Source organism: Camelus dromedarius, chromosome 8, assembly GCF_036321535.1.
Source record: "Camelus dromedarius isolate mCamDro1 chromosome 8, mCamDro1.pat, whole genome shotgun sequence".
Classification (NCBI taxonomy): domain Eukaryota; kingdom Metazoa; phylum Chordata; class Mammalia; order Artiodactyla; family Camelidae; genus Camelus; species Camelus dromedarius.
Window position 1 is genome coordinate 56,764,092 of NC_087443.1, and position 13,655 is coordinate 56,777,746.

Sequence of the window (13,655 nt, forward strand, 5' to 3'; positions counted from 1 at the left end):
ACTTCATTTCCTGGGCCCCCAACATTTGATGGGACCAAGTGACTGACTTATGGCCTAAGGAATTAAGTGGAAGGAATTTATGCCAGTTCCAGGTTAGGCCCCTAAAATACTCCCATATGACTTTGCATACTGTCTCTCCTTGTCTGCCAGCTGCAGGTTGTTGCCATAGCGTCCTTGGAAGCCAAGTACTGGAGATGGCAGAGAGCCTACATCAGTCTGGATCCCTAAAGGACTCCAGGGAGCAGAACCCCTGCCCACCTTAGCCCATTACCACCAACTTGCCTTTACATGATCTATTAGCAAGAAATAAACTTTGTGTTAAGGTTTTTACCTGTTATTGCAGCTAACAGTTACTTTAACATAGTCAATGACGTCTAATTTGAATAATACAATTTTATTTCCACGTGGAGTACTTGAAGCAATGCTTGTGGAGGAGTGGGTGGAGGGAGAGGGTAGCACACCACGAAATCAAAGATCCCCAGCATACGTTAGTTCATCAGGCAGTTGGTCTTAAGGTCGAGGTGTAGTATGAACGATAGTGGCCTCCCTCCCACCACAGAACACCCTGAGAACAGACAGTTAGAGTATCCACATTTTATTACTTACAAAACATTACCTCAAAATATAGCTACCTCAAGGACCCAAACTCTCTGCCATCACCAGGCTCATATAAACCTTAATATAATCTGTTCCCTGGAAGAAAATATTAACACCTGTTAAAATCCCCTGCACAGAGAACATTTCCCTGGGAGGTGTTCCTGCACTCATTTTGCCAACTTCCAGATGAATAAAACTAAGGTTTCTTTTTGCTTCTTCCAAAAATATAACTTATTACATAACATTTACAGCTTGAAAAAGAATCCTAGAATATTTTCATGACTAATAATTAGAAGAGTAATATGCACGATGTGGGCTGTAAAGAAGGGCCCCCTTTTCTCTGCTGGGTGCACAGGACAGGAGGATTTATTCTTGAATAGGTCAGGTGGAACTTGGTCAGCCCCTCCCACATGTTCCCTGGGCTCCGGGGGCTGCCCTGGTGTTTGGAAGGAAGTGGGTGCCAAAGCAGCTGCTTTGCTGTATTTTGGCTTTCTTGTTTTACAGTGATATTTACAAACACTACCCTAGGGCAATAGGTAATGGATTTATTATTTAGTCTAGGAAGGTGAAGAGAAACTTCCACACCTCTGGGTGTGGAGGGAGGGAGAGCAGTGCTCAGAGGCAGTGCCTGTTGGGGTGCCCACTGACTCTGCCACTTACCTCCGGGACTTAGAAACGTCAAGAACCATCAGCTGTGGTGCATGGGAGTGGAGGGAGTGGCCCTTTAAACTGTTCTCCAGAAAAACAGGGGAGAGGAGGGCCGCTGGTAGGCTGAGGTGAGCCCGAATGCAAAATTCTACGCCACAGCTGGCCACAGCTTGACTCACTACTCGCAGTTGCTCCGAGGCACTCCTCCAGGAGTAATGACACTGACCAAGCCTGTGTCATCAGAGCGGCTGGGCGGCACCCCCAAACCCCAAGATCAACTCTCCTGGGCGAGCGCACTGCTAGTACTCTCTGTAGACACAAGCAGGACTTAAGAAAGTTAGCTGTAGGCAACACAGAGGTGGGAAAATGTTGGCCACAGCCAATCAACAAGAGTGAGCACAGTGCAATGAGAGCAGGCTTTGGACACCTACAGATCTGGGTTCAAGTCCCAGTTATGCCGCTCTGGTCCTTCCAAGCACTCCAGCTAGTCACCACCCGAGACGGGCTTAGGAAAGCAGTTATAGAAACTGGAACTCAGAGCCAGGGACTCTTATGCTCTTGGGCCTTTTAATAGCTATTTCTCTTTGAGTACTCCTCACTATCTTATTTGCAATTCTGGTACATCCTTAGAAAAGATCGCAAACTTTTCAATCAAAACTTAACTCCCTTTCAGTGCAGCAGATTTCCCCGGGCTCTGGGCTGGGGACAGCATGGCTGGCAGAGGCGAGGCTGTGGAACTGCAGAGAAGTGAGTGGAAAAGAGCACTGGGCAGCGCTAAGGCTGGGGCAGAGGTGCTGAGGTTGGAGAGGGGGGCGTGTTTATGCCCCTCTTCCCTTGACTTCTCCAGGCCATATCTCTATTATTTTTGTTTGCTTTATTGATATTTCAAAATTTTAAAGTCCTTCTCTGTCCCAGTGTTTTATTGTCTGAGCCATCCACCTGGTTCACCTTGGCTTCTGCAGAGCTTAAACACTTCCCGTTTTGTTTTCAGAAGTAAAGCTGCTCTCACTGGATTTCCAAGGTGAATCCAGCAGCTGCCTCCATCCCAAACACAGGAACCCTGAGTGCACACCTGCAGATGCTGGGCCTGGCCCGGACCACGTGGCTGCTCAGCAGTTCCCAGTCCTGCTGGGTCCTCCCCACTGCAGAGGCTCCCCGGTGCTGAGAGCTAGGCGCCTCTCAGGCAGAATCTGCCATCGACCTCTGCCCTGTGGGAGAGAACAGGCCTGCGGCCCATCTGCCTCTGCCTCGGGGACTGCCCAACTGCTGGGGAGGGGCTGGGGCTACAGATGGCGAGTGGCCTTTGGGAATTGCTTTTCTGGGAATCCCAGGCCTTAGTCTCACTGTAGCCCAGGTCTGGTGTTTTCAAGCTTTTCACCAGTTGCAGATAATGCTAATATCCCCCAGTTGCAGCTTTTTCAGGGCACTAGAAGAATTGAGACTTACTCTTCAAATAACAATGAGAATTTGTTCTGAGTCTTCGCGATAGGAAAGGAGAAAGAAAATTATTCTTAGAGGCAGGAGGAGCAGAAAATTATCTCAACAAAAGGCACAAACTTCTCATCATACATTATTGTGCGTCCAGAGAAGCATTTCTGCAAGGTCATTCTTTCGTCTAAAATAAAGTGGCTCTTAAGTCTTTAGACTATCTTGGCCATATCTTGTTTTCAGAGGAAAAATCTGATCGGGGGAAGCTGACAGATAAGCTCTTTTGTCCTGGGGCCCAGCCTGGCGAGCTGCTCCCCTGACGTGCATCGTGATGCCGAGATTTGCCACAAGCTGTTTTTTGGGGGAGTGTGATATGTGAATTCCTTATAAGGAGCGATCTCTGCTGACTTAGTAATTACCCCTCACCCCAAAATGAGAAAGCCAGGACAGATGGCCTGTACTAAAATCCCTACAGAATGTGCAGTTATAGTGAGTTTCTTGGTGTCCTTTGAACAATACAAATACTTCTTCCATGAGGCAGTTGCAGTTAGAATCGCAGGACTCCAAAGACAAATTTCATTGATTCCTTTCTCCCTTTTTATTAACTAAAAAAGGAAAACCCCAAACCCAAAAGCCAAAAACCAAAACTTAAACCTCTTAGGAGCAGCATTTAATATACAAAAGACAAAAGAAGCAGGGACGGCCTGTATTCTGCAAGTTTCGAGATTTGGTGAAGAGTCAACCCTTATTCACAGAGCATGTGTCTGAACGGAGCGCTGGAGGTCCTGGCTGCACTGAATTAGCAGAACCTACGAAGCAGGGAAGGGGTGAGTCTGTGAGCTGGGCAGTCACTGAGCTGGGCAGTTAAATGAACTGGCTCTGGACTATTCCTAGCTCAGTAACCCACTCCCCTGGGGGACTCTGAGCGAATTTCAGACCCTCTCCACGCCTCAGAGGAAAAAAGAGGGTAAGAATAGTAACTCCCTGGGGGCTGCTGTGTATGTAAAGCAAACCAGCCCGGAGGCCACCCGGGGACCCCTGGTTACTCTTGTTAACGTGAGGGGCCCACAACCTGCACAGTATGTAGAAGAGACTTCGATATCCGCACAAAGCTTTAAAAGTGAGGGGAAACAACCTCATCGTCTCTCATTTCTCTTTTCCTTTCTCTTCTTCACTTTCCTTCACTGCTTCTTCCCTGTCTTTCCACCCGCAGTCTGGGCACTTCCCTTTCTCCCTCCTAGAGCTGAAGCTTTGGTGGAGGTGCCAGCTTCCGGGGAAGAGGGGCACCCCTGGGCAGCCTCGTGGGGAGGGGGACGTGCCAGGCTCTGCTCCTCTCTCTCCAGCTGACTCAGGCTGCGCCACTGCTGATGGGTCCAGCCAGGTCCTCGGTCTGCCCCTTCCCGCTCTGCAGGGCACACACCTCCTCTGTGCTGTGCCTCCTCTACCTCATAATAAGCTTGTCAAAACCGAGTCCGCTCTCCTCCCGACATGTAAAATGAGCTTATCAGCTCCCCGCTCCCAAGACCCCAGTTCTTCACGCTGAGAGTCTGCTCCCTCCTCTCTTGTCTAATCTTCCTAATCTTCCTTATCACTCACTCTGCAGACTTCGCCCTGCTTCTCAGCTCCTCCACAGGCAGTCTCCCTGGCCTCTGGCCTCGGCCGCCTTGCCGCCTGCCCCATTTCCATCCTTTCACATCACAGACGTTGTATCACTCTGCTGGAACCCTATGACACTGTCTAATAGCTCTTCCTGAAAAAAAAGCACCAGTCGTGTCATTTATCCTGCAAAAGAAAATCACGTCCACCGAAAAGAGTCACTTCAGTTGCCGCTTGTTTGCAAAGACCCACACAAATCTCCTGAGTCATACAGAAGGCCCTCATCGTGAACTTTAAACCACTCCATACCCCCTGCCCAATCTGGGGGCCTCCCACCTACCATTCCACACTTTCCCCATCAAACCTCAGTCTCCAGATCCCCCTGATCCCCCTCCTCCAACGTGGTGAACTGAACGCTTTGTTCTGTGCTCAAATTAGCTGGCCTGGGAGAGCCCGGACCTGGCCATCTTTCATGACTGCATTAGATTTCTGCTTAGTACAAGCCGTTCAGAGCACTCAGCTACTTGGGAAGAGGCAGAAAGGTTAGCTTCAGTTGTGTCTTACAGCTGTGATGACCTTTGATTTACACCCATTTAAAAAAATGGTTTTGGTCAACCAGACCATTAAGGGCCTACTAACAAGCTCTTAATATTCTCTCAAATTTGAGGCAGGTCTGATTGTTTGCTTTGTTCAGTTGTGGGGAGGGTGTGTTGTGTGTGTTTGGTGGTGGGTGAACTTTCTCTTTGTGCTGAAATTCTCTCCCTTGCAGCCACATGACAGATGATGATTGCTTTTTGTGGTGCCTAATACATTGCTCTCCACTCAAGGAATATTGTTACCTGACTCCCATTCCAACCCTGGGGGAATCTGGATTCACAGAGGAATAGAACCTTCTTACAAAACCTGGAGTATGATTGCAATTTTACTTTTGAAGCACCCGCTTCCCAGAGGAATAGCCAGTGATGGATGCCACTGTCAGAAACCCAGATGCACACACTCATACATCAGCCAGGAAATTACATAAACAGCTCGCCCAGCAGGCTAGCACTGACTCACCCACTTGCTCCCCTGTGGGAGGAGAGGTGATAGGAAACCCAGGGCAACAGCAGGGAACAGAAAAAGGAAAGGAGTCAGAAGAGGACTGGGCTTTTGAAGGGCCACTGGGTTTTTCCTCCCTCATCTGCTGAGAGCAGCCGCCACGGGCTAGGTCTGCAGGTACACTGCTGTGTGACCGGGGTCACGGGGAGCTGTTTCATTTGTCCTGGGCGTGCGCTGCCGGCTTGTTCCTCTGGTGCACGTCTGGGGGCACGTACAGCCCCACACTCGTACCTTTGTGCTCACGTAGGTACAGATGATGTCTACATTTCCCTTTGGGGTGAATATGACCTACCTAGACTAAGCTCACACTGGGATATTTGTCTCTTTGGAGAGCAAGTCAATGTTGATTCCAGCAGGATGGGGCAGCAGAGGCTGGTTTGTTGCTAAGAAGACGTCTGAAAAAAACTGATACCATTAAGGCGGAAGAGTGGAAAGCAGTCCAGCGGGCCCGCTGGGGACTTGGGAGTGTAAGGGGGTTTATCGGTAGCGGCAGGCCAAAGCGTTGACATTCTTGACCACATAGAAGCCCATGGTGACTGGAGGGATGACCAACGTCCGGCCGGCCCGCAGGGGGCGGGGCTTCAGTTCTGGGAGGGTCCCGTCGTCCACCATCACTAAGGGCTGGCCATTCAGCTGCACTGACCTGCAGGGAGGAACAACAGCACGGGGCTCCTTATTGCAGCAAAGGAAGCCACTGCAGCAAAGCCTGAGCAGCCCCAGGTCGGCCCGCTCTGTCTGGTACGTGCCCGGCTATCATTTACGGCACGTACTCTGCCCAGGCTCTCAGCTGGATGCTTTACTCTGTCAACACCCGCAAACACCCCAGCAACGCTCTGAGGAAGACACTGTCCTTATCCCATGCTATCGAGCGTGGTTAAATGACCTGCCCAAGGCTGTACAGCTTGGAGTTCTGGGAGCCTGGATCTGCACACCGGTAGTGTAGTTTCAGAAACACATCATTTATTTATTTAGACAAGTGAAACGTCTCTGGGATGCAGAAGCTGAAAAGTGTCCTTGCCTATTTTTTTTTTTTTTAATCATAAGAGCAGTTCAGTTTGACTCCTCTACCTAAAGAGTTTTTACCTGTGGAATGATGCATAGGCTTATGATGATTTCAGAAATCTCCTAATTAACATCTTGCATTAATTTTTTTTGCGAGATGAGAGAACTGACATCATGTCACTCGTCTGGGCTGTTCTGGAGGAGGACAGAGACACACAACAGCCCTCCTTCCTCTAATCTGAGGATGAGTTTTCATATCTAATATTTAATGGATGTTTCCACGTTAGGGGCACAATGCAGTAGGTGATAAAGCAGGCATCTGTGACCCCAGTTCACCTGTCCTGCTTGCTTTTATTCTTCCTGTGGCTCAGCCATTTTCGGCCAGAGAAGGACTTAGAGAGCAAAGGGAAACGGCTCATCGCCCATCCTTGGCCTGTGGTAAAAAATCCAGACAACCTCCCAGCTGCTCCTGATGGAGAGTGACTCCAACAGCTGTGTGTGGTGCCCAGACCAAAGCTCAGTTTTATGGGTCAGTAGAAAAGGCCAGAACCAGGCCACCAGCTGGAAATAAGGCTGTAAGTCACCTTCAGAAAATCAACATTATAGTGACGACGGTTTCTAGGCCCTGCCCCACCTCCAGCGTGATAATATTGCAGTGATGTATGTACAGAGAATGAACTGTCAGAACTAGATGCAGAGGTCTTGGTTCAGCGTTCCTTCTGTGCTGTGAATGACAGGCAGGTTCAGAGAGAGATCATCAGACCCCTTGCTCGACAGAGCCATGAACTTCCAGAGATAAGTGTGTGGAAATTGCTCCCAGGGGAGAGGTGGGCAGAGAGGGCAGCTCCAGGCCCGGCCCCACACAGATCAGTTTGGGCCGGGTCCAGATCTGACAGGCCAGGAGCAGCCCCACTCCTGTTGTAGGACTGAGGAGTGATGAGTGAGCGGGGCTCCTGTATGGAGAGTCAGGCCTGCCTCTGGAAGGTGCGGGTGTGAGACTGGAGATCTGAAGGTCAGTGCTGACCTCGTCAAATATGCAAGGACCTTCTGCTCCAAATGTAAGCCACCCTCTCTGATGAAGACAGCCTACTCACTGTAGTGAAAGGCAGGGTAAGGGGAGGGGGTTCGGTTGCCAAAGAAGCCAGGATAGGTCTTCACAGTATTTTTACAATTTGGCTCCAAGAAGTGTGAGTATCCAACAATCAGACATATGCACCATCAAATACAAGTTCAGAAATACGAATTAATCTTTCCAAAGCATGCTAAATTGACATCATTCCTCTCCTTGAAAACCTTCAGTGGTCCCTCCTATATGTGGAGTTAGGTGCCAGCCCTCCCCCGAGGAGTTAGGTGACAGCCTGTTAGATTCGGATGATCCTAGGGTATCACCATCTTTATGTTCTGGGAAGTCAAAACAACGTGTGAGAAGCAAGTCTTCATTTCCGTACTAATAACAAGTGGGTATCCTGGAACAGGCCCCACTCTGATTTCCTTATTGGTTGGTTAAAAAGCTGACTCAGGTGTGGGTGGAACCAGGGAGCATGATCACAATTCTGGACTGGGGTCTAATTCCGGGAGCCTGCCGCTAACTTCCTAGCCGGTTCTGGCACACCTCTTCACCTCACTTCCTGCCGTTTTTGTGTGTGTGGAAATATAGGTTATGTAGGCCGCAGTGCGAATGAAATGAAATAAAGGATGTGAAAGTGCTTTGAAAGCGTAATGAGCCATGTAAGTGGGAGACAGCATTTTGTTGCTATTGCTATTTTCATTGTCATTCTGGGTAGGAAAACTTTTTGGTCCTTGTACTGTGGCACTGACGAGTTTCACGGCTGCTTTCCGAAAGCTCTCTCTTCCAGGGCTCCCACGGTAGCAGTCTTTCCCTCTCTGTTTTCCTCCTTCAGTTCTGTGTGTTGTTTCCTTTTCAGAGGCACTGTTCCCTCTACCTGCTTCTCAGATGCTGAGGAGCCGGGTGCTTGGTCCTGGACCTCTTCTCTTCCCACACCACGTACTCCCCCTGGGTGCTATTACCCACACCCAGGGCTTTGCACATTGATGCTTCCCAAACCTGTATCCCAAGCCTGCATCCTTCTTCTATCTCTTCCTCCACCCTTCTTCTTCTGCATCCTTCTGCATCTTGTCTCCACTTAGCTGTCCCACAGGAACTTCGAAGTCACTGTGTCCAGAGTCAAAATCTCCTCCTCAAACCCTGTTGTTTCCTCTCCCTCTTTATCGTCACATTGGTACCACCATCTATCGGATTACCCACGCCAGGAAGCTGCGAGTCAAGGACTTCTCCCTCAGGTCCCACCCAGGTCTGGTCGCTAAATCCCGCCAATTCCACCTGGGAATATTTTTCACATCTGCTCATTTCTCTCCACTCACTGCTATTATTTTAGCCCAGAACATGCCTGTTGACCTGCCTCCTCGGCCCTGGCCTGGCCTCCCTCCCCCGTGCCTGCCGTGTTACTGACAGAGCCATCTGTTGCCGTGACCGCCTCAGACTCTCCACCAACGCCCATGCAGACAATTCATCCACTTTAACCTGGACGGTCTGGCCGAGCTCCAGCCACCTCCCCAGCCTCCAGTGCTAACGGTGCATCAGACCTCTAGGGGTGGGCTTGGGCTGGGTTGGCAGTTATTGTGAGGACGTCATCAGTATATGCATGAACAAAGATTGTTTCCAGTGAAAACTAGCTAAGTTTTGCACATAAATGAGGTAGATACTTCTCAAATGAAAATGTAAGTGGATACTGTTGGGAATAAAATACCCAAGTTCATTTAAAAGCATAGTAAATGTTTTTCAAATGTAAATGCCTGTAGAGACTGTTGGTATTAATAAGACACAAATTCATTTAGAACTGTTATAAAATTCTCCACAGAACTTTTGGGGGGAGGGGAGCATCACATGCTCTGTTCAAGCAAGAGATTTTAAAGGCACACTTCTATAAGGTGGGAGGGCCTGACATTTGTTGATATTACAAAGGAATCTTTGAACTTGAAGAGGCCAGCACACTCGCCCCTGCGGGACCAGATTAAATGACCTGCAGGTCTGCTTCTGGGTTCCTGTCTCTGGTGCTCCCTCCACCTGGGACACAGCCCGTCCTCCTCCTCCTCCTCCGTGGGACTAACAGCCTTGGGTCCCTGACGAGCCTGCTCGCGTGCGTGTTGCCCCACGGGGGATCCTTCTCTGATCTCCTGGGTTAGGAGCCCCCAAACTCACTTGTAACCACCCCACTGAATTGTACAGGCTTCCCCATCTTACCCGTCACTGGGCTGTGAGCTTGGTGCGGAAAGGGACCGTGCCTTTCACGTCTACATACTCGGTGCCTAACAAGGTGCTTGTACAGAGTTGGGACGGAATATCTTCTGAACAAGTGCGTGGACTTTTCAGGCTCTTTTGCATTATTTCTGATATTCTTGGACTGAGTTTCTCCGACTCTAAAGAGGCTCCCTGGAGGTTCGCTGAGTGTCTTTACAGATTTCATTAATGTACCAAGTACTCTTGCTCTCAGTGGCTCTGGAGATGTTAGATAAGGCTTGAATTATCGCTGACTCGCACAGTCACTCACTAGATACCTTATCCAGCCAGACAAGAGCCATTGATCATCGCTAGTGTTTTTCATCCCTTAAAAAGATCTATATGACCATCTCTTAGCTGAGCCAACAGGAGTTAATTTTGTGAAACCCTGAGCCCTCATATATCCTTATCTACAAAGTTCCTTCCTTATAATGAAGGACTGTGTGCTTTACCACCTCTATTCTAATTTTCCTGCTTACATTTTCTTTTAACATTTGTCTGTTACCCAGTTAAGTCATATCACACTAAATATTACAATAATCTTTCATTTTTATGCATTGAACAGCTTGTAAGTTTGCAAACATGTCATGTTAATGATAAAAATTACTGATTACTGCGCTGTCTATGCAAAAGGCACGATGCTATGATTTACTCCATCACCTTTAGTCCTTACAACTACCAACTAAGGCAGGTGTTAGCATTCCTACAGAGGAAGGTATCAAAGTTTAGGGGGGGGTCTAAGACTCACCTAAGTCACACCACCAGTCAGTGGAAGATTTGCACTGCAGCCCTTACCGTGGTCCTATCTGCCTCACTTGTGATTGCTAAAGAGCTCTGTGAGGTACATAGGCAAGTATTATCATTATTGTAACTTTACTATGGAGAAGAGCTCAGAGAGGTTAGGTATTCTGGGCAAGGGCACCCAGCTAATAGGCGGCTAAGCTAGGTCTTGGATTCAGGCCTCCTGACACCTCTTTCTACTGTTTGGAGTTGTTCTCCAGTTCCAGATGGCACTTGCCAGGATCATATTTCTTTCCTTGAAATCCTTTCCTATCACATTTTCATCACATTCTGGGACCTCCTTACTGGCCCATGACTTTTCAAATCAAATGCTAAATGACTCAGCCTATGTTGAACTATTTCTCTTAATTCCCTAGCTTCTGAGGGCTTTTAAATTATCCAAATATTAGGACAACTGTATTTTTATCGCCATCTGTTTTTTCAAAGTCTGAGTTGCTCTGCAATTCCTAAACTTATTTTCTTTACTTTGCATGCTATTTGAAATGGGATTCAATGTCTCAATTTAGAGTCAAGCCCTCTGCTCCCGAGGTCTCTGTGGGAGCCCCTCGCCCCCCACCCCCACCTGTCTACAATCTCTGGTCTTCATGTCTGATTATGGTTCTTGCTAAGCATGGATGTTAAAGCAAGCTTTCAGCTGTTCTGAGGTGTCAGGGAAGCAAGTCTAGTGAGCACACCCATTGCCAGTCTTGAAGATAATTTGCTGGTTTCTGGCTTGGCCCTGGGTGGACTTGTGTGGGGGTAGAGACAGAGGAAGCCTGTGCATTATGGGGAGCAGCCTGGGAAGCTGGTGACTGGTTTCTGCAGGTGTATCTTGAGCCTTGAGTGGGAGGTGAAGGGACTTAGAGATAACTGGTTCTGCCCTCAGCCACTTTGAGAAAGTGATTTGCTTTCTTTGAGCTTGGGCTTTTCCATCTGTAAGACAGACTAGACAAACCCTAGGATACCTTCTGGCTCCCACATTTTTCAGGAAGGTTGCCCACAGCCTAACAGCTAGCCTGAAGCAGAGTGGAATGTCAAATTCAGAGTGATCCTGCACAGACGGAAATCTGATCATGACATTCACCTGTCTAAATGTTAGGTAGTTCCCTGGTGATCTTAGAACGTTCTCCAAAGTCCTTACAAGACCCATTTACCTACTTCTCCAGCCCTTTAGAGGCTCCTCACCACCCCCCACCTCCTTCCATTCTGTGCTGCAGCTGCTCTACCCTTTGTCTACTCTCAGGGTTTTCCTACATGTCACTCTGCCTGGAACCTTCTCTGTACTCCCTCCCTCCTTCCAGCTTCCTTTCCCCAGTTAACTCCTGCCTGTCCTTCTGGTCAGGTGCCCCTCAAGATGCCCCCTTTCGCCTAGTACTTCTCTGGGCTCTGCACTCGTCACACGTATTGGGATTGCAGACTCCTGGTCAGTCTCTCCCCTAGACAGGAAGCCCAAGACCCTGTGCCTGCCCTGCTCATACTGCACTCTCCTGTCCAACTCCCACGGCAGATGCTCGGTAAAGAAGCCTTGGATATTTGTCTGTGGGTAGATGAACTATAGTCTGGAAGGGAAAGACACTGGGGTGGGAGACCTGAAACTCAAGTCCACACTCTAAGTATGACGTGAGCAGGCCTAGAAAATGTCACAGTTGGCTCTAGTCTGGGTTTCTGGATCGTTAAATGAGGAGAGAGAGGGAGGGAAAAAAGAAGCGGGGAGCAGGAGAGAGGGAGGAAGTGGGAGAGAAAGGAGAACGTACAAAACCTGAGCGGTGGGGAGCAGAGAGCATCTGCTTCCTTTGCTGCTCCAACAACCAGCACAACCTCCGGGTTCCGACTCTAGTTCCAGCGTGCTTCCCCAAGCGCCACCAGAGGGCACTGTTGCTCTACACAACCGCGGCGAGAGTCCCGTTCCGCGGCTGCCGGGAAGCGGGGCTCCTGCCTCTGCCCCTACAGCCCGCTCTACATTCCCGGGAAGGCCCGGAGACGTGCCCTGCGCTTGGCCTCCCGGAGGAACAAACCGCAGGATCAGTCCAATCCCGACAAAAACTTCGTTGCGGTCCGCTTGGCGCCTCCCACCCACGTCCCCGAATGTGGCTAATATTAAGGAACCATGCGAAGCCGGGTTGCGATTCCCGCCGGGGGTGCGGCTTCCCGGCTGGCGTGCAGGGAGGGGGTCCACGCAGGTGCCGGGCTGGCGGCGCCCGTGTGACCCGGCGCCTGGCTCTCCCGCCCGGGTCCCGGCGCCCCCGCCCTCCCGCCGTCCGCACCTGTGTGCGCTTTACAGGCCCTCGAGGCCGAGCTGCCCCCCGGAGGCCCCCTCGCTGAGTTAGGAAGCTGGTGTGTGCAGCTGCCCTGCCCTTCTCCAGGTCAGGGGCAGGTTAGAGCCCGGAGGGAGTGGCCGGGTTTGAGGACAGAGGGGCCTCGCTCCGTTCCCCTGCTCCGGGAGAGACTGTGCATCTGGGGTAGCTTAGGGAGGAGGTTCCTTTGAAATGGCTGGGAGTGATGCTACCCGCTGAGGAGGGCTGCTCAGGAGTGTCTCCTGGTCCCCACCGACTCAGCTGGAATAAAGGCCATAGGATGCTCATGACCCTCAGGGACGCTCCTACTCCTCAGGGGTCATGGAGAGGATTATTTCCTCCCAGGTGTGTCCTGAAGCTTTCTCCTCTGTGCTTTTTCTCTGCCTGGAATCTGATAGACTGTCAAAAAGCCTGCTCTTCCCGCCAGGCCCCTTTGGATGTGGCCTCCACTACCAGGACCTTTTTCTGAGAGCCGCATTTGGAAGAGAGGCACATTCTCCGCAGCTCCCTTTTAGTATGCAGCCTTCTCAGCTTTATCTGTGTGCTGGAGTCATTTTGCCTGTTCGACTAATTGTTTTCATTTCTAAATTTTTAGTTGCAATGGTTCAGTGCCTTCTCTCCAGTGATAGTAGTTCAAATGAACACTTGAGTTCCACTCAGTCAACCTCTCTAGGAGTTCTCATGTGGCTGGTTGGACACTCCAATCTTTTCTCTGCTGTTTTTAAAGATATAAGACTAAGAAAACACAGAGGTGAAAGCTTCCTGTTCCCCTTACCCCTCCAAAAGCCTGCATCACATATGAAGTTCCTGGTCACTGAGGCACTTTAAGGCTGATATCATCTGCCCTACATCCTACTCTTTGAGAGCATACTGAAATAATGAGGAGTTTCGGTCTAGCTTCTGTATCACTGACC

At 49.7% G+C, this 13,655-nt stretch overlaps 1 protein-coding gene across 3 annotated transcripts in view; it reads right to left on the bottom strand.

Moving 5' to 3' along the window:
• Positions 1–375: 375 nt before the first annotated feature.
• HPSE2 (heparanase 2 (inactive)) overlaps positions 376–13,655 on the bottom strand; it is a 620,206-nt gene continuing 606,926 nt past the window's right edge. For all 3 annotated transcript variants that reach the window (XM_064488325.1, XM_031461575.2, XM_010974414.3), the window contains one exon: positions 376–6,010. In XM_064488325.1, the coding sequence (XP_064344395.1) occupies positions 5,845–6,010 (166 nt within the window). In that variant the 3' untranslated portion in view covers positions 376–5,844. The remainder of the gene's footprint in view (positions 6,011–13,655) is intronic.